The 18,805-nt window shown below is 41.4% G+C and overlaps 1 protein-coding gene across 1 annotated transcript in view; it reads right to left on the bottom strand.

The window, feature by feature from the left end:
- whrna (whirlin a) overlaps positions 1-18,805 on the bottom strand; it is a 277,019-nt gene that overhangs the window by 88,237 nt on the left and 169,977 nt on the right. The window contains exon 14 of the mRNA XM_048613360.1: positions 693-815. Within this exon, the coding sequence (XP_048469317.1) occupies positions 693-815 (123 nt within the window). The remainder of the gene's footprint in view (positions 1-692; positions 816-18,805) is intronic.

Below are 18,805 nucleotides of genomic sequence, written 5' to 3' on the forward strand. Positions count from 1 at the left end.
GGCCTGCTGTGTTCGTCCAGCCCTGCACCTTGTTGTCCAGGAGACTGGTTTGACCACATTTTGAGTATTGTGTGCAATTCTGGTCTCCCCCTCCTATAGAAAGGATTTTGTGAAACTAGAAAGTATTCAGAAAAGATTTATGTGGATGTTGCTGGGGCTGGAGCTTTTGCAATATCGGGAGAGGCTGAATAGGCTGGAGCTATTTTCCTGGGAGCGTTGGAGGCTGAGGGGTGACCTCATAGAGGTTTATAAAATCATGAGGGCCATGGATAGGGTGAATAGCCATGGCCTCTTCCCCAGGGTGGGGGAGTCCAAAACCAGAGGGCACAGGTTTAAGATGAGAGGGGAAAGATATAATAGGGACCTAAGCAGCGACTTTTACATGCAGTAGGTGGTGCGTGTATGGAATGAGCTGCCAGAGGAAGTGGTGGAGGCTGGTACAATTACAACATTTCAAAAGGCATGTGGATGGCTATATGAATAGGAATGGGCCAAATGCTGGCAAATGGGACTAGATTTCTTTCGGAAATCTGTTAGGCATGGGTAAGTTGGATCGAAGGGTCTGTTTCCGCGTTGTAGATCTCTATGACTCTAATGGTTGCCTTACATGTATTGTTGCTTGCTGAGGACTGTACATAATAACATAAATGGCAAACAGCCATCACGGCAACACTCCCTGATGGATAATGTACCTGTATGGTAACGATTCGGGGTAATGGCTGGCGAGTGTTAGCTCCTCCTTCAATGGCAATGCCCAGAGTGGGTGCACTTTTAGGGACTCTCACCAACACCGAGGTTGGCTCCAGTAAGCCAGGCTGTGATAGAAATCAAACATTTGGTCAGTTAGTAAAGTGAACAGCTGTAAATCAGGTCATTGTTTTCTCCTCTGCTCAGTTAATATGAAAAGTCAGAATTAGCCATGCCTGTCTGAAGGATGTACACTGCGAGCTGCTTCCCCCTTTCTTTATGAAAGTGCTTGCAGTTATTAGGCTCCAGCTGCACCAGAACCAGCCTTCCTCTGGTACTCTGTCAGTGAATGTCAACAGCGCTTCAAATGGTGGGAATGTTCCCCACAACCAAGCCTGGCCCATACTTGCAAAGGTCCCCGAGACAGCCGCTCAGCTTCACAGCCTTTGGCCCAGGAATGCTCAGCACTGAAAACCCAAGACAACATGTGTGGAGGGTCAAACTGACAGGACAATTGGAAACGTCTGTGGAACTGCAGGTCAGCTACTGGGACAGGGTTTTCCATTTGAGATTGAAAATGCTGGCATAGGAATCAGGTGAGGTGAAGGCCATCCTGTAGAGAACAGTCCCAATAGGCCATGGTTGGTCACTTAGTGGCCAGAGGGTGGGTTTACCTTTTAATTAAGGATTGCAGGAGGGCTCTTAAAGCTAGAGGATCTCTTACTGTTATCTTTTCAGTTACAAAGCGTCTGCTCACACCAACAGCACAATGATAAATTCTGACTGCACACGCTCAGCTCCCTTAATTTCCAGAATGTATATGCTCAAGCACATACTCAATATAAAACTAGTCTACTTTGTACACAGCATTTTCTCTTCACCAATACACTTTTAATTTTTTTGACATTTGTAGGTGTTTGTTAGTTTGTTAACACTATTTAAGTTTAATTTGCTGCTCTTGCACATGTCCCTGAGCGTTGGCAAACACAGCCTATCAGTTAAGTTGGAGAAAGAGTGACACCATTTTGAGGAGGCCCCCCATCCCCCTCTCCAATCTCATAATGCTTTATATAAAACCAGCTGTCAGATCATCACTACAGAGGGACAAAATGCTTGTCCGGAGCACTGGCCTCCTGGTCTGCTACAGGCTGCTAGGCTGTTCCCTAAAGCCTCCAGTGACCGTGCAGGCAGTGGTGTGGTGTATAACTCGATTTAGTTTCTCATGATAGGTTAGCAAGGCTTTAAAGAAAACTTCATTGGCTTCTCCCTTCACCACCACCTCCCCCATGTCGCTGACTACTCCCAGGGACATGGGCATGAGGAGAGGGATGGTAACCTGATGGGGAATTGATTCAATCTTTATCAAACTCTCCGAAAGGTGCCTAAACATTCAGTCAACATCAACTGTGAGGGGAGAAAATCGATGGAGAAAATTCACAAGAAAATTTAATGCAATAGACCCTAAGGATCATCATTGGCTCATAGCTTACCCAAACTTGATCCTGAGCAGTTTCTGTCAGTGGCTATTTGCCACTGGCTTCAACTGTCAAGGGCAGAGTAAGGAGACAGGTCCCAAGTCGACCTGAGCTGATTGGGCAGCAAACCAGTACTGTTGGTATGAATCCGAACAACATGCTCATCTAGCCACCTGTGCTCATTGGCTCCTTCTGGAGAGAACGACAGCCCTGCTATCTGATCACTTTAAAAATTTAAAAGTAAAAATATTTCCACTTGATAGAGCTGGACTGCTGTGTGTTTTTATTCTTTTACAGAATGTGCATGTCGCCGGCTGGTCCAGCATTTGTTACTCATCCCTAATCGCTTGTGATGGGCAGCCGGTGAGCTGTCTTCTTGAGCCAGTACCCTCCATGTGATATCAGTACACCCTCAATGCTATTGGGAAGGGAGTTCCAGTACTTTCCTAGTGACAGTGAAGGAACAGTGATCTTGTTCCAGGAATTTTCTGCCTTACAGGGGAATTTGCAGATGGTGGTGTTCCTATGAGCCTACAGTCTTCATATTTCTACGGGGCGGAGTTGTAGGGTTAAGAGTTTCTATGGAAGAGCTTTGGTGAGCTGCTGCAGCATACTTTGTACATGGCACACACGGCTGCCACTATCCATCAGTGATGGAGAGGGTGAATCTTTAAGCTGGCTGGGGTGCTGATCAGGCTAGTTGCTTTGTCTTGCAAGGTACCGAGTTTCTTGAATGTTGTCTAGGCATTGCTGCGAATGGTCACTGAGCGCTTCAGTATCTGAGGAGTTGCCAATGGTGCTGAACATTGTCCAGTTATTAGAGAACATCCCCATTTCCGGCCCTATATTAGAAAAAGGTCACTGATGAAACAGATGGTTGGCCCCAGGATACTACCCTGAGGAACTCACCGGCTCTTGTGGCACAGTAGTAGTGTCCCTACCTCTGAGTCAGGAGGCCCAGGTTCAATTCCCACCTGTCCTGGATATGTTTCATAACATGTCTGAACAGATTGATGAAAAATACCTATCCTGAGGAACTCAACAGCTTTTCTTACATAGTGGTAGTGTCCCTATCTCTGAGACAGAAGGCCTGGAATCAAATCCCATCCGCTCCACAGGTGTTAAAATATCGCTGAACAGGTTCATTGAAAATATCTAATCTGAGGAGCTCCTGCAGCAATGTCCTGAGTATGAGCAAAATGGACTCCAATAATCACATGCATATTCCTTTGTGCTACATAAAACTCCGAGCAGTGGAGAGCTTTACCCCTGATTCCTATTGGCTTCAGTTTTGCTAGGGCTCCTAGTCAAATGCTGCCTTGAAGAGCAGTCACTCTCATGTCCCATTGGAGTTCAGCTCTTTTGTCCACGTTTGGACCATTGGATGCAATGAGGTCATTTGCTGAGTGGCCCTGACTGAACTATGCTCAGTGAGGAAAAACTGCAGAATTTCCAACTATTGGAGCAGTATCATATCGCACCACTTTACACCAAATGGCTGCACATCTTTTAGTCTCCCAATCAACCAAAATTGGTGTAAATATTTGCTGAAAATTGCAGATGCTAGATTTTGTACCCTTGTTTGTTATATGTTACTGCTAACTGACAACATTGGCACCAATACATCATCTGAAAATCCACCCTTACTATTCAATTATAATTTTATCGATCAGAGATATTTCAGATTAGGGGAAATCTAATAACCCAGACTTTTCCCTGCACACAATAAAAGAAGGGACTGAATAATAGCAGGGTATGCTTTGCTTGTGTCGATATACAGTTAGCTGTGCTCGCATAGCCAAGAGGCTGTCAAAGCTGCATCCTGAGGACACCTTTCACCAGTCTAATTGTAGGCTGCTGGGTCCTTTTGAAAGTTATTTTAAACACATTCAATTAATTCCAAGGAAGTATCATCTCAACTACCTTCCTCATCAATACGCAATGTCGATTTTATTAATTCTGACGGCGCACAAGATTTGAACACAAACAAGTTCAAGAAAAAGGCTAATTAATTGTACCACTAATTAGTCTCAAAGGAAGCATTCTAATTGGATGAGGATTACACGCTGTCAAATTTCACAGGAGACATTCGGTTAAATCCTCTCCACACTGTTACACAAAGCTCTCAACCTGTTGCCAAGCTACTGTGTTCAAAAGCGGTTTGGAAAGATTTGATTATGCACTGGATCATTTTTACGAGCACTTATTTAAAGTGGTCAGACAAGTCTATTGAAGCAGGATCACTCTGATTTTCTGACTGTGTGTGGGTGTCATCTCTTCAGGGTAGCTTAGGTTTCCCTGGTTTTAATTTATACATCAAATGTCACCCTGGGTGGTTTGAGAAAATCTCTTCGGGAAATGACAGCCTACCAAACAGTCTCATTTTCTTCTCGTTGTTATGTGTGATGTGCTTTCAGATACTTTGGAAAGATCTGATATATTTTATTTATGCCAATTTAAAAAAAAACTCTTGAAGAAAGCTGTGGTGTCACTGGATCCCACAAACATTAAGGTTTAAAAATAAGAGCTTTGAATATTCCTTAAACATCTTTAGAGCACTATGGAGATGATTAAAATAACAAAGGACATTGACACAGAGCTAGGATATGAGCCATCTCTCTAATAGAACAGAATCTTAATTTGCAAACTCTGCAGGTTAAAACCAAACCCAGGAACATCTTTACATGAGGATTGTGAAGTGCACTGCTCCAGAGACATCTTGGTATGATCAAAACGATACATAAAATTTTACTTGAAAAATTAATTTTCAGTGGATATCTGGTGAGCTGTTCTGGGAATGGCTTGTGGTAAAATGGGACCAGGCTTAGACATAATTGATGCCACGAGACAGGATAGTTAGTGAACAAATTTAGTGAGATTTAGTGAGAAAAGTCATTTGGTCTCCTGGTGTAAATCCCTGAAAAAGACTAGACGCAACTTGGACTTAGCCAAAAACAATAAGATTCAACACATCATAGCTAATCAAAAGAATGGACATAGAGTGATGGATTGGTAGTCATGTATTCCTGAGCAATATGATTTATGAGAATTGTTTGTTGTTGGGAGCAGCCGAAGTGAAAATAATCCCTAAGAAAGACAGCGAACTGCATCTGAACAAATTGAAGAGATTGAATAAGGGCAAGTGCTGGCCTGGTGGTATAATCACTAGACTATTAATCCAGAGACCCAGGTAATGGCTTGGGGACCCAGGTTTAAATCCCACCATGGCAAGTAGAACTTGAATTCAACAAATATCTGAGATTAGAAGTCGAATGAAACTGTTGCTGATTGTCAGGAAAAAACCATCTGATTCACTAATGCCTTTTAGGGAAGGAAATCTACCATCCTGTCCTGGTCTGGTCTGCATGTGAGTCCAGACCCACAGCGACATAGGGATGGGCAATAAATACTGGCCTGGCCAGTGACATCCACATAGAGTCACAGAGTCATAGAGTTGTACAGTATGGAAACAGACCCTTCGGTCCAACTTGTCCATGCTGACCAAATATCCTCAATAAATCTAGTCCCATTTGTCAGCATTTGGCTCATATCCCTCTAAAACCTTCCTATTCATATACCCATCCAGATGTCTTTTACATGTTGCATTGGACCAGCCTCCTCCACTTCCTCTGGCAGCTCATCCCATACATGCACCACCCTCTGCATGAAAATGTTGCCCCTTCGGTCCCTTTTAAATCTTTCCCTTCTCACCTTAAACCTATGTCCTCTAGTTTTGGACTCCCCCACCCCGGGGAAAAGACTTTGGCTATTTACCCTATCCATGTCCCTCATGATTTTACAAACCTCTATAAGGTCACACCTCAGCCTCTGACATTCCAGGGAAAATGGTCCCAGCCTATTCATCCTCTCCCTACAGCTCAAACCCTCCAACCCTGGCAACATCCTTGTATTTCCAGTAAATGAATAAACAAACTATCATCTACTTGAAATATAACCTAAGTTAGGCCTATCTTTCTTTAGAACTCAATGCCTCCGTCCAAAATGTTATTCTGATGGTTTGTTACTAGGCTTTCTCTAAGGATGACCTTTCTGCTGATGGTTTCTCTGTAGCACCTCTTTGAATTTACCCAGGATAACTCCAATGGAAACTTGCAGGATGAGTTAATCCAGTTGCAATCTTCCCACAACCAAGCTGGTGAACTCTGGCAAGCTTACATTGGGTTGTCAATAGACCCATGCATCTAGAATGAGCAGCACAAAAGCGCATCCCCAGGTAAACAACATAAGAAAGTTTGCTTCTCCTCTCTTTACACTCTTGACCTGCCTCCTAGAAGAGCTGCCTGACAATTGATCCTTTGCACAGCATTTCCTCCCGACTTCATAACATGCAGCTTCAGCGATATCACAAGTGAGCTTCAGTCATGAGTAAGGATGCCACTAGACTAAAGTTTTATGATGCAACAGGGAGCGGGGTCCTGCAAGAACTGTCTACTCCTTGTCTGTTAGCAGCCAACAGGTTTAAAACATTAAACAGTGTGAGCGGGGAGCAGATATGCAGCTGGTAAATGTAGAGATATTTCTCTTTATAATAATATGACAAATTGTCTGTGGAATAATTTTACTGATTACACATCTTGTTTAGCTAATGTCAAGGATCATTTGCATTTGTTGGAGATACTGGGTCGCGACAGGGAATTCATATAGCCAGTTGCCCAAGAAACATACAAACAGTGCAAACATGGGGTGGCATGGTGGCTCAGTGGTTAGCACTGCTGCCTCACAGCACCAGGGGCCCAGGTTTGATTCCACCTTTGGGTGACTTTCGATGTGGAGTTTGTACATTATCTCTGTGTCCGTGTGGGTTTCCTCCCACAGTCCAAAAATGTGCAGGTTAGATGGATTGGCCATTCTAAATTGCCTGTAGTGTACAGGGGCGTGCAGGCTAGGTGGATTAGACATGGTAAATGTAAGTTTACAGGGATGGGGGCGGGAGAGGAGCTGGATGGTGTTTTCTTTGGAGGATCAGTGTGGGCTCCATGGGCTGAATGGCCTGCTTCCATACTGTGGGGATTCTCTGATGTCTTTAACACAAGGCAAACTTGCCATGTTCCCCATTTCAGATATTGTCTGACTCCTAGTTGATTGCAATCCAAGAGAATATCTATACGCTTGCTGACATTCTCACTTCAGACTTTCGGTGTAAGTTCATTATGATGTTCCTGTTTTTGGCAATTTTGTTTTTTTTTATCGTGCAGCTGGATCTGAACTTCTTTACACAACAAATGTACCGAGCAATGGGAATTAGGCATGTGGGTTTTCTCAGCTCAGGATTATGTAATTAAACCAGGGACTGAATTAATGGAAGTGATTACATTCATTGTGCTTGGATCAGGTGAGAATTTCTGTGTTTCAATGATATGACATTTAAAAAGTAAAACAACGCACTCAACGGCAAATGAGTTGGTTTTCCTGCTGTTGAACTTATAATTACAAACACCTCAACCTTTATCTTTCCAATTACAATGAAGCCTGCTATTTTTCTGATTTGCTCCCACAGACCTTCCTCAAGAATTGCAATAGCAAATAAATGGAGCAGAGTTGTACACAAGGGGCCAAATTTTCATTTAGACGGCTCAACCTCAGCCCTTTTAGCACAGGATGAAAACTACGTATGGAAACAAGTCAGGAAGGAAAGGATTGTCATCAACATCACCCTGAGCAGTGCGTACATCAGGATTGAAGTGTTGTCAATTTCTCTGAGCAAGGCAACTCACAGCTGGTATCACTAGTTTGTGAATCCTCACAAAGTTCATGAAATGAATTCGGTCATCTGCTGTGTATCCTTTCTAAAAATTCTGAAGAGTTGCATTTTAGCTGAATTGCTGACTGAAACAGGCAATAAATATCAATTTTTCCAACAATGTCCATGTTTAAGCATGTGTGCAAGTTTGTAAAAATGACAGAAAAATTAAAGTAAAGCCTTCTGTGAGAGATAAAATATAATGTAATCATATTACCATTTTCCCAATACAACTGTTTTGTGATGTTGTTTCAAATTTTATTTTGTAAAACAAGAATAAATCTCTTTGAGAAAGCTAATGCAACAGCAGGTGGTGCAGTAATAGCTGCAGTTAAAACTCCCTGTACCACTAAATATAGTGGAAATGTAGTGGAGCCATCTGAACAGATGGGTTGGGACATTTTCAAGGAAAAAAGCCTGAGCCATCAGCAGTAAGATTTGCAGCCGACAGAGTCAAGCCCCAGTGATAGGGCTGTGGGCACAACAGGATGCCTCTGTGACCCAAACTGATGGATTTTTCCACCATTCCAAAGCATGTAAGAGCTTCATGCCTCACAATTTGTGACTTTGCTGCCTGTATCTCAGGTGTCCTCCATGCTGAGGTGTGTTGATGCTCCTCTTTTCTGTCTGAGCTGCAATCACCTATCACAATGGGCAGCCAGCCTTGCAAAGCTCTTGGCTTTCTGATTGGGCCTGCAACCTCAAGAACCCAACTCCCTCCTTAATTGGAGATAGTAGAAACTGCAGATGCTGGAGAATCTGAGATAACAAGGTGTAGAGCTGGATGAACACAGCAGGCCAAGCAGCATCATAGGAGCAGGAAGGCTGACGTTTCGGGCCTAGACCCTTCATCAGACCCTCCTTAATTGGACTGGTCTCCTCTGGTGGCCTTTTAATTGGCCACTTCTGGGAGGATTGTACAGGTGGGTGGAGTTCGAGGACTATCAGAAACAATAATGGCATATTTGCAAAGAGAAGAGGATTTCACCCTTTGTGTCTGTTTGACTATAGGATTGTATTTACATGAAAAATGGGGATGCAATATATTTATTTCAACGTGGACTCCTTGAAGTTTTTGACCTTTGTTGTCCCTGAATCCCCACTCCTCTCCAATTCTCACACTACCACAATGTGTGGGAAAGGATAGGGACTTTAAGCCACGTGAAAGCCTTTGAAAGGAAACAGTATACTCTGGGAAATATGTAATTTCTTTCAAATGTCTGTGGCATCTGTAATTGTTTTTAAAAATATTTGAAAATGACTGTAAATTTGCATCAATGATAAAGGAATCAATTGTAATTTTCGTGGGTAATAAGAAATTATGTTCCATGGGACATGGTGACCTTTGACATGGAAGCAGTTCCAACTGGGAGGATATTACGAAACAAAAAACAGTCATTAAATCGAGCTGCAAGCAGGAGAGGTAGAGAGTGAAGGCAATCACTGACGCAAATAGGAGGCAGAGACAGAGGGAGATACATACAGACTATCTATGGGGAGAAGAAACAGATCTCTGTCAAGACAAAACCAGTTATTTTATTAAGGCATAAAATTAAACAGGACCTCTTAGAGGCATTGTGTAAGTTGACTCAAAAGTATAATGCTGTGTTAGTAGTTTGGAGTTGCTGGAATTTTTCCCAGAAGTAATTATGTAACCATAGCTATGTTTGCCCTATGCCTGCAGGGTACGATTAATGTTGTGTATCTTTGTTGCATTGACTATTTAAAGTGAAATTACTTTTTTACTTTAAGTATCATTTGTTTGCTACTTCATTGTTACTTTATATTATTTCTGATTCATGTTGAAGTGAAAGTTAATCTGTTAGTAAGTTCTTGATTTGGGAGTTATTTGGTAAACTTGGTTATTTTGGTTTATATTTCCCAACTATAATCTGTTTGGGGTCATAATATCTGCCTGTTGCTGCCTCTTCCAATTTTAAAGTGAATAATTCAAGCAACAAAGATCTACAAAAGGCAGCAGCCTAATTATCAAATTGATGTCACAGCCTCAGAATATCTTAAGTGACATTGCAATTTAAGAAGAATTAAGGTGGGAGCTACCATCTATCAGAGGCAAATGGCTCTTCCAAACCTAGTTGTGGGGCAACTGAGAGACCTGGCTTCCTTATAGGTCTTGGGACCAAAACTAAGTTGTTAATTTTATACCTATTGGGTGTTTAATTACATTCAGGTGGTGGGCATTACTTCAGTGTTCTTCTCTGTTCAGATATATTGGACTAAGCTGATGCTGTCATGGTGGAGGTGCAAGGCCTACAACATATGTCACTGTAGAAAACAAGTTCTAATTTTATAAGATATAGCTCTAGAACCAGCCTTCACCACCCTGCTATCTGAGCTCCAACACAAAAGTCCTATCTGCAGCCTCTTAATTTCCTTTAATTCTTCATGAGATGTGGGTATCACCAGAATTAATTGGTCATCTCTAATTGCCTTTGAGAGGATGGTGGTGAGCTGCCTTCTTGAACTGCTGCAGTCCATTTGGTGTAGCTACACCCATAGTGCTGCTGTGAGAGGGAATTCCAGAGTAGGTCCAAGTCAGTTTGGTGTCTGACTTGGGGAGGTGGGGACTTCCAAATAAAGATGCTCTCACACATCTTTCATGTTTGTCCTGTCTGGATGGTAGAGTGTATGGATTTGGAAATTGCCATCGAAGAAGCTTTGTCAAGTTGCTGCAGTATATCTTGTAGGTGGTATACTCTGTGGCCATTGGGCACTGTTGGTGGAGGGAGTGAACATGGTTCCAATAAAGTGGCTGCTTTGTCCTGGATGGTGTTGAGCTACTTGAATGTTGTTGGAGCTGCACCCATATGGGCAAGTGTAGAATATTCCATCACAGTCCTTACTTGGGCCATGTAGATGGTGGTTAGGCTTTGGGGACAACATATGCGGTAGGATCTAGCTTTCCTTTTTAAGTTCAAACAGGTGATTGTTCTTCCAATCCCCCTCACACACTGCCCACTGATTTATTCAGTTGGAATTGACAGAGCAGTGCACGGGCACAGCATGGGTCCTGTGCCTGGAATTCATTGGATTCTGCTATGAAAGGAAAGCTGTGGTGAAAGTATTGAAATGAAGAACAGACACGAAACAGGGGAAAACAAAAAAAAAATGTGAAAGTAAATATTCGTATTATACACTGCCTGTCATAACCTCACGATGTTTTAAAGAACTTTAGAGCCAATGATAAACAGTGATAACAGCAAGTTAAGCAGACATCAAGTTAAGCAATTTGTTGGTGTGGCAGCTGCACAATTGCGTTGTTGCTGATATTATCTTCTCCATTGTTAAAGAAGGATCCATCTTTGTTTCCCATTTGTAATCACCACAGCACCTTGAGCAGTACAAGATGTACAAGTGTGGCTGTTCCTTGTCTATTATTGTATCTAGCGCAAATTATAACCCTTCTTCAGTTACTACCACTTTGCCTATCTTATTTAGTTTAACACTGTCTGCCTGTGAATGAGGAAACAGTTATATTGACTACAGGAAATCTAGAATATTGATTCAATCTTGTAGCCTGAGAAACAAAGTGATGACAATTCTTTACAATAAAAAAAATCTTGCTACAGACTAACTTATTTTGATATGAAGATGTATTATCCAAAATATAATTTTATGATTGAATGGACAGACATATATTTGAACTTTTCCAAAGAATGTTTTGTAAAGAAAGAAACACTGCCTGCAGACACAAAAATGTTGCATTTTGCGAGAAATTTTGCTGCTTGTTTGAAGACACTTGTAGAGAGAGGACACATGACCCAGTTTGTAGGTGAAAACTGATATTGCATTTAAACAGAGAGTCTGAAATAACTGTGGCAATAGCCTTCAGCCACTCTTTCTCTGATGAGAAGGGTTTCAAAGTTTTTGAGAGTTTTAAGCCACTGGAAAACCTCCTCAGCACAACTGGGTATTTGTAAAGAAAGTGTTTGGAATCATTGTCTCCAGAAATGTGAATTCAACCAGTCAGAAATAATTCAGGAAGAAATGTCACTGCCAACACTTTGTTTGGAAAATGATTTTGGCTGCAGACCAGCATTTAGAACAAACTGTAAATAATTATTTTTCTGAATGTAACTGTTACTTGGCTTAAGGTTTTCAAATATGTTTTCAATATGTGTGTATGGTTTTCAACTAACATACATACACAGCTTAAACGTTTTGTTAATAACCTTTTTGTGTTTACTTGAGTAAATTTTTGTTTGCCATAAACTTATTCTTTATTTGGTCATGAGGGAACATGGCTGACATGATTCTGAAATTGAACTATATGCACTTCGACATACCATATACCAAAAACATTTTGGATTAAATGATTTCATGAATTTGTTAGTCACAATACTAAGTAACGTTTCCGCAAAAGAACTCTTCTGGAGGAGACAGCATGTTACTCACAGGACATTCCATCCCAAATTAAGGTGTGTGAAGGGTTGATTGGACAGGATTTATAATGCAAGTGGAGTGTCATAATGGAAAGTGAAATGACTGTGGAAATCATTAATGTGGTTCGAAGTGCTTAAAAATGATTTAAAGTCAGGATAAAGCAACTCAGGAGAGCATGAAATTGAAATTAATTATCATCAATAATTAGGGATAATGAAATATGAGAAAGCTGCCACAAGGCTGACTTGTTTTGTATGTCATCACTTCCAGCTTAAGTGCAATAAGTTCAAGCTTGTACAAATAATATACCAATATTATTTTCCAGCATTTCAGGAATTTCTTTGTCATCAAGAGTCATATAGTACAATCTTACAGCACAGAAACAGACCCTTTGTCCAACCAGTCCATGCTGAACATAATCCCAAACTAAACTAGTCCCACCTGCCTGCTCCTGGTTCATAGCCCTCCCAACCTTTCCTATTCATGCACTTAGCTAAGTGTCTTTTAAATGTTGTAACTGTGCCCACATCCACCACTTCCTCAGGAAGTTCATTCCACATGCCGACCATCCCCTGTGTGAAAAATTTGCCCATCATGTCTTTTTTAAATCTCTGTCTTCTTAGTTTAAAAACATGTCCCCTAGTTTTGAAATCCCCCATCCGAGGGAAAGACACCTTCCGTTAACCCTATCTATACCCCTCAATATCTTATAAACCTCTGTAAGGTCACCTGTCAACCTCCTACTCTCCAGTGACAAAAGTCCCTGTCTATCCAGCCTTTCTTTATAACTCAATCCTTCCATACCTCTCAATGTCCTGGTAAGTCTCTTCTGAATCCTTTCCAGCTTAACAATATGCTTCCTATAACTGGATGACCAGAACTAGACACAGTGTTCCAGAAGAGGCCTCATCAATGTACTGTACAATCTCGACATGACTTCCCAACTGCTATTCTCAAAAGGTCTGAGCAATGAAGGCTAGTGTGCTACATGCCTTCTTAACCACTCTGTCTACATGTGATGCAAACTTCAAAGAATTCTGTAACTGAACCCCTAAGTCCCCCTGTTCTACAACACTACCCAAGGCCCTACATTTATTAATTGTATAAGTCCTCCCCCTGTTTACCAAAATGCAATTCCTCGCATTTATCCAGATTGAACTCCATCTGCCATTTTTCAGCCTATTAACCCATTTGATCGAAACAATTTTCATTGTCCACTAGGCTACCAATTTTGGTGTCATCCGCAAAGATCCTAAACATGCCTTCTGTATTCTCATCCAAATCATTTACATAAATGACAAACAAGAGGACCCAGACAGATCCGTGTGGAACACTATTGGTGACAGACCTCTAGTCCGAAAAGCAACCTTCTACCACCACTCCCTGTCTCCTGTGTTCATGAAGGCCTAGAAAATTGCTAGGATCATTTATGGATGGAATCCTAATTCCTATGCTCAAACAAGGATGCCTGGGGAATCTGGAGCTTCATCCTTGTTGTGAAACAAAAGGCACGGTGGTAGCAGCTCACGCAGGTTCGTGCATTAATTTCAGGTACAATCCAGGGGTGTGAAGTTTAGCAGGCCGGGCTTTGGGAATGGGAGTCAGGGCAGGGTGTTTGGAGATAAGGGTAGAAGATTGCAGTGATTTGTAGTCTGGTGAGGATAGTGTGATGGAAGTACATCTGGGTATGAGGGTTTCCTGGATGTCAGAGTTGAGAGTGAGGTTAGAGACCTTTAGATCATGAATAATGGTCATTCAAGGCAGAGTAGCTTATTTTTTCCAACTGTAGTGCTTTGCAATTGGTTACCGAGAGATAATGAGTCCTGGTTTAGTCTGCCTTGACCACAAACCAAATTTGTAAGAAGTAAATTGTGTCCCCCTAACTTGATTAAGTTTTTTGAAGAAGTGACAAAGAAGATTGAAGGCTGTATGGACTTCAGCAAAGTGTTCAACAAGGTGCTGCATGGTAGACTGGTTAGCAAGGTTAGATCACATGGAATCCAGGTACAGCTAGCTAATTGGATACCAAATTGGCTTGAAGGTAGGAGACAGAGGGTGGTGGTGGAGGATTGCTTTTCGGACAGGAGGCCTGTGACCAGCGGTGTGCCACAAGTGTCGATGTTGCGTCCACTGCTTTTTGTCATTTATATAAACGATTTGGATGTGAACATAGGAGGAATGGTTAGTAAGTTTGCATATGATACCAAAATTGGTGGTGTAGTGGACAGTGAGAATGGTTATCTCATAGTACAAAGGGACCTTGATCAGATGGGCTGATGGGCTGAGAAGAGGCAGATGGAGTTTAATTTAGATAAATGTGATGTATTGCATTTTGGTACGGCAATTCAGGGCAGGACTTACAGACTTAATGGTAGGGTCCCAGGGAGCGTTGCTGAACAAAGAGATTTTGGGTTCATTGTTCCTTGAAGGTGGAGTCACAGGTGGACAGAGTAGTGAAGAAGGCGTTTGGTACTCTTGACTTTATTGGTCAGTGCATTGAGTATAGGAGTTGGGATGGTCATGTTGTGGCTGTACAGAATATTGGTTGGGCCAATTCATGAGAGGAATGGATAGGGTGAATAGCCAAGGTCTTTTTCCCAGGGTAGGGGAGTTGAATACTAGAGGGCGTAGGTTTTAAGGTGAAAAGAGAAAGATATAAAAGGGACCTAACAGGCAATATTTTCATGCAGAGGGTGGTGCGTATATGGAATGAGCTGCCAGAGGAAGTGGTGAAGACTGGTGCAATTACAGCATTTAAAAGGCATCTGGATGGGTACCTGAATAGGAGGGTTTAGAGGGATATGGGCCAAATAGTGGCAATTGGAACAAGATTAATTTAGGATATCTTGTTGCCATGTACCAGTTGGGTCTGTTTCCGTGCTATATAACTCTATGACTCTATAACAGAAACAGACATTAGGCCACTTACATGCATTTAATACCTGCTTCTGATGTGGATAATGGAGACCTCTCTATGACCAATACTGTCTGGCAGTATCCTCAGTAGAATTGTACATGTACAGCATGACTCCAATTTGGATACAAGATGGTACCAATTGTTCTGAAATCCCCAATTGCTATGGAGTTGAATTTCTACCTCACATGTTCTTTTGTTTTATGGATTCTGACATGTTAGTGCTCATTTGTTCTTTGCATGATACAACAAGAATTCTGTTACAAAAACAGTTTTTTCAGTGTTTTGTCAGCTTTAATGTATATCATTGTATCTCCAGCCTACAGATAGAACACCTTTCTGTTTTGATATGCCCTGTTACTTACTTCCTCAAGGCAACTCATCACAGTTTAATATAGCCTGCCCATCATTGTACTATTTGATATTGCAATCCATTCACTGTACTGTAATCCATAACTTAAATAATTTCAAATTATTTTCCTGTATTATACTTTCCTTTATATCAAACTTTAACTACTAATAGCATCATTAGCATTATACTTTTTGGGCAATTAGCCTGAATTTCACTGATTGCTTATTAATTTTACACTTTTTACACTTCATTGAAATGTCACAGTATATTGTGGATTTTGTGCTTCATGTTTCCAGCAATGAAAGCCACGCTTTTGACTTTTGGGTGTTCAAATATACATTGTCTTACATTGCTCTCAATTAGCTTGTAGTGCCTAGGTTAAGAATGTTAGTGAACAGTAACTGTTCTCCTATTCAGGCAGGGCATATGACTAGGCACAACGCTTTCTCAGAAGTATATAGAACATCACAAGCTAATGTTGGCTAGTCTTGCACACAGTTATTGTCAGATTGGATTCCTAAATTCCCACAATGAAAGGAATTCACAACAAGGCCTTTTTTTCATTTACAAATATCTACTACTGCTGTCAAATGCTTAGGGAAGGTTGACAAGACAAAATCTTTTCAATTGAATCTAGTTCCACCCTTATGTGGGTGAGTGATTGAGTGAATAAACTGACAATACTTTGTGCAAAACTCTGTGGAAGCCAAATCTGGATTTTGGGAGTTAATTCTTCAAAGTTAGAGCAGTGTTGATGTCACCTGTGACTTCACTAAGACTTCAGAACGCATACAACCCTCACTCAATACAATTACTGACCAGATTTAAAGGAAACACACCTTCCATTATGGTCAACAACTGAAACAGAAATCGCTGGAGGATCTCAGCAGGTCTGGCAGCATCTGTAGAACGAGAAACAAATTTAATGTTCGAGCCTGGTGACCCTTTGTCAGAACTGGACATAGTTAGGAAAGGATGGTATTTATGCTGGAGACGGGCTGGGCATTGAATAGAATACATGGAGACAGAGCCCAGATAGGTAAACAAAGAGATTGTGATGATAAACCGAGCAAGAGATAATTGCTGGGTAGCGTGCTGATAAGAAGTGTGAATGGTTGAAAATGGGTTAGCTGTGCTGGGAACAGCCTGTAGAAATCAGGACCTAGTGTTGTGTGGTTATAGTAACACACTGAGGATGTGGGGGACAGGTACTCACATTCTGAAATTGTTAAACTCAATGTTGAGTCCTGCAGGCTGTAAGTTGCGTAGATGGAAGGTGAGATGTTGTTCCTCCATCTTGCGTTAAGCCTCACTGGAGCACAGGAGCAGGCCTGAGACAGAAAGGTGTCATAGGAAATGGTGGCATGTTGAAGTGGCAGGCAACCAAAAACTTGGGGCCATTATTACAGACAAAAGTGTAGGTGTTTGGCAAATCAGTCACCCAGTCTTCATTTTGTCTCTCTAGTGTTGAGGAGACTGCACTGTGAGCAGCAAATATAGTAGACTATATTGAGTAAAGTGCAAGTAAATCACTGTTTCACCTGGAGCGTGTGTCTGGGGCCTTAGATAGTGAGGAGGGAGGAAGTAAATGTGCAGGAGTTATACTTACTGTCATTGAATGGGAAGATGCCATGGTGGTGTGGGAGGTGTTGGGAGTAGAGGAGGAGTTGACTAGGGTGTCCTAGAGGGAATGGTCTTTACAGAAGGCTGAGAACGGAGGGGAGGGGAACATGTGTCTGGTGGTGGAGGTACTGAAATGGTGGCTTATAATCATTTGGACACAGATGCTGGTGGTTGGAAAGTGAAGAGAGGGGGACCCTATTGGTTTGGTGAGAGGAGATGGAAAGAGTGACAGTGGAAGTTTGGATATGGCTGAAGGCCCTGTGGACGACAGTAGCAGGGAATCCCTGTCTGTGGCATAAGGTGGATATTTCTGAGGCACCTCCGCGGCTGAACTTGAGATGGCAACTCTGCTTTCTCTCCACAGATACTGCCAGACCTGCTAAGTTTCTCCAATACTTTCTGTTTTTGTTTTAGATTTCCAGCATCACAGTTCTTTGTTGTTATTCCGTTATGGTCAGTTGATGTACACGCTGTGTTCAAAAAATTGAAACACTGCAAACAATCTTCTTCTCACTCCAAATTACTCCCTCTTTTCTTTCAAAAGCACTGCTAGGGTCTTGTTCTAAGGACAAAAATCGTGCTTTGCCATTTCACCCCAGTATGTATTATTAAGTTTTACAGGCAAGGACAAAGAAGAATAGGCCTATCTAGAACAGGTTTTGTTAGCTTGTGAACAGGTCCACAAACTTGGGCCAAACCTCCAATTCTTAACTCAACTACATTTAGCAAATTCTAGACAGATCTGTGACTAAATCAATAGCCTTCTTCACCCCAAAGGTTAAACTACTCACAAGATAAATTCACTGATCTATTGAGAGATGAATTATTTTCTTTTTATTACAGCGCTCCTTTGCTATCACATTATAGTTTGTGAAACGTTGTAATGGGCAATTTTAATTTCAGAAGCTCCAAGGCAATTCAATAATATTAGCCATATAAAAAGATGTACCTAAAAAACATAGGGGAGAAAAATCAATGTGAACAGTGGAATCCATTTGCTGTTGCCTCAGGGAATGGTCTAGTGATGCTTTATCACTACATTGGGTGCACCAAAGTCAAATAAATAGATACTTCCTCAGTCATACAAGCAACAACAAGAAACATAACTTCTTCCTCCTTCCTGAAGCCATGTACACACAGTACTGGGCAACTGCTTACCTACCCTTCTGTTTTGTAAGTTTTGTATGTATAATTCATTCGTCTCACAACTAAGTGTCTCCAAAATTACCTCGTAAGCACTTGAATGCTTCATATATTCATCTAAAATTCATCTCTTCATAATTTTAGCACAGTCATTAACACATTTAAAATAAATGAATCTATGCTTTTGCTAAAAGAGCAGATGTGTTAAATGGTTCCAATACCAGCACTGTCATGCTCAGTAAAAGTCTTTCATATTCATGACTTTAACAGGGACTAGACCCATATGGAAACTTTTAAAAATGTCTGTTTTAAAATGGATAACTGGTAAACTTTAAAATGGCTGTCATGATTCAGGCACCTTCCCTTTGTTCAAAACAGGTCTCCCCTTGAATCTGTCTGTGAAACCTACATTTGTTAATACCTGGAGTTTCACCCAAAACACAAAT

Source organism: Rhincodon typus, chromosome 28 (genome assembly GCF_021869965.1).
Source record: "Rhincodon typus isolate 14 chromosome 28, sRhiTyp1.1, whole genome shotgun sequence".
Classification (NCBI taxonomy): Eukaryota; Metazoa; Chordata; class Chondrichthyes; order Orectolobiformes; family Rhincodontidae; genus Rhincodon; species Rhincodon typus.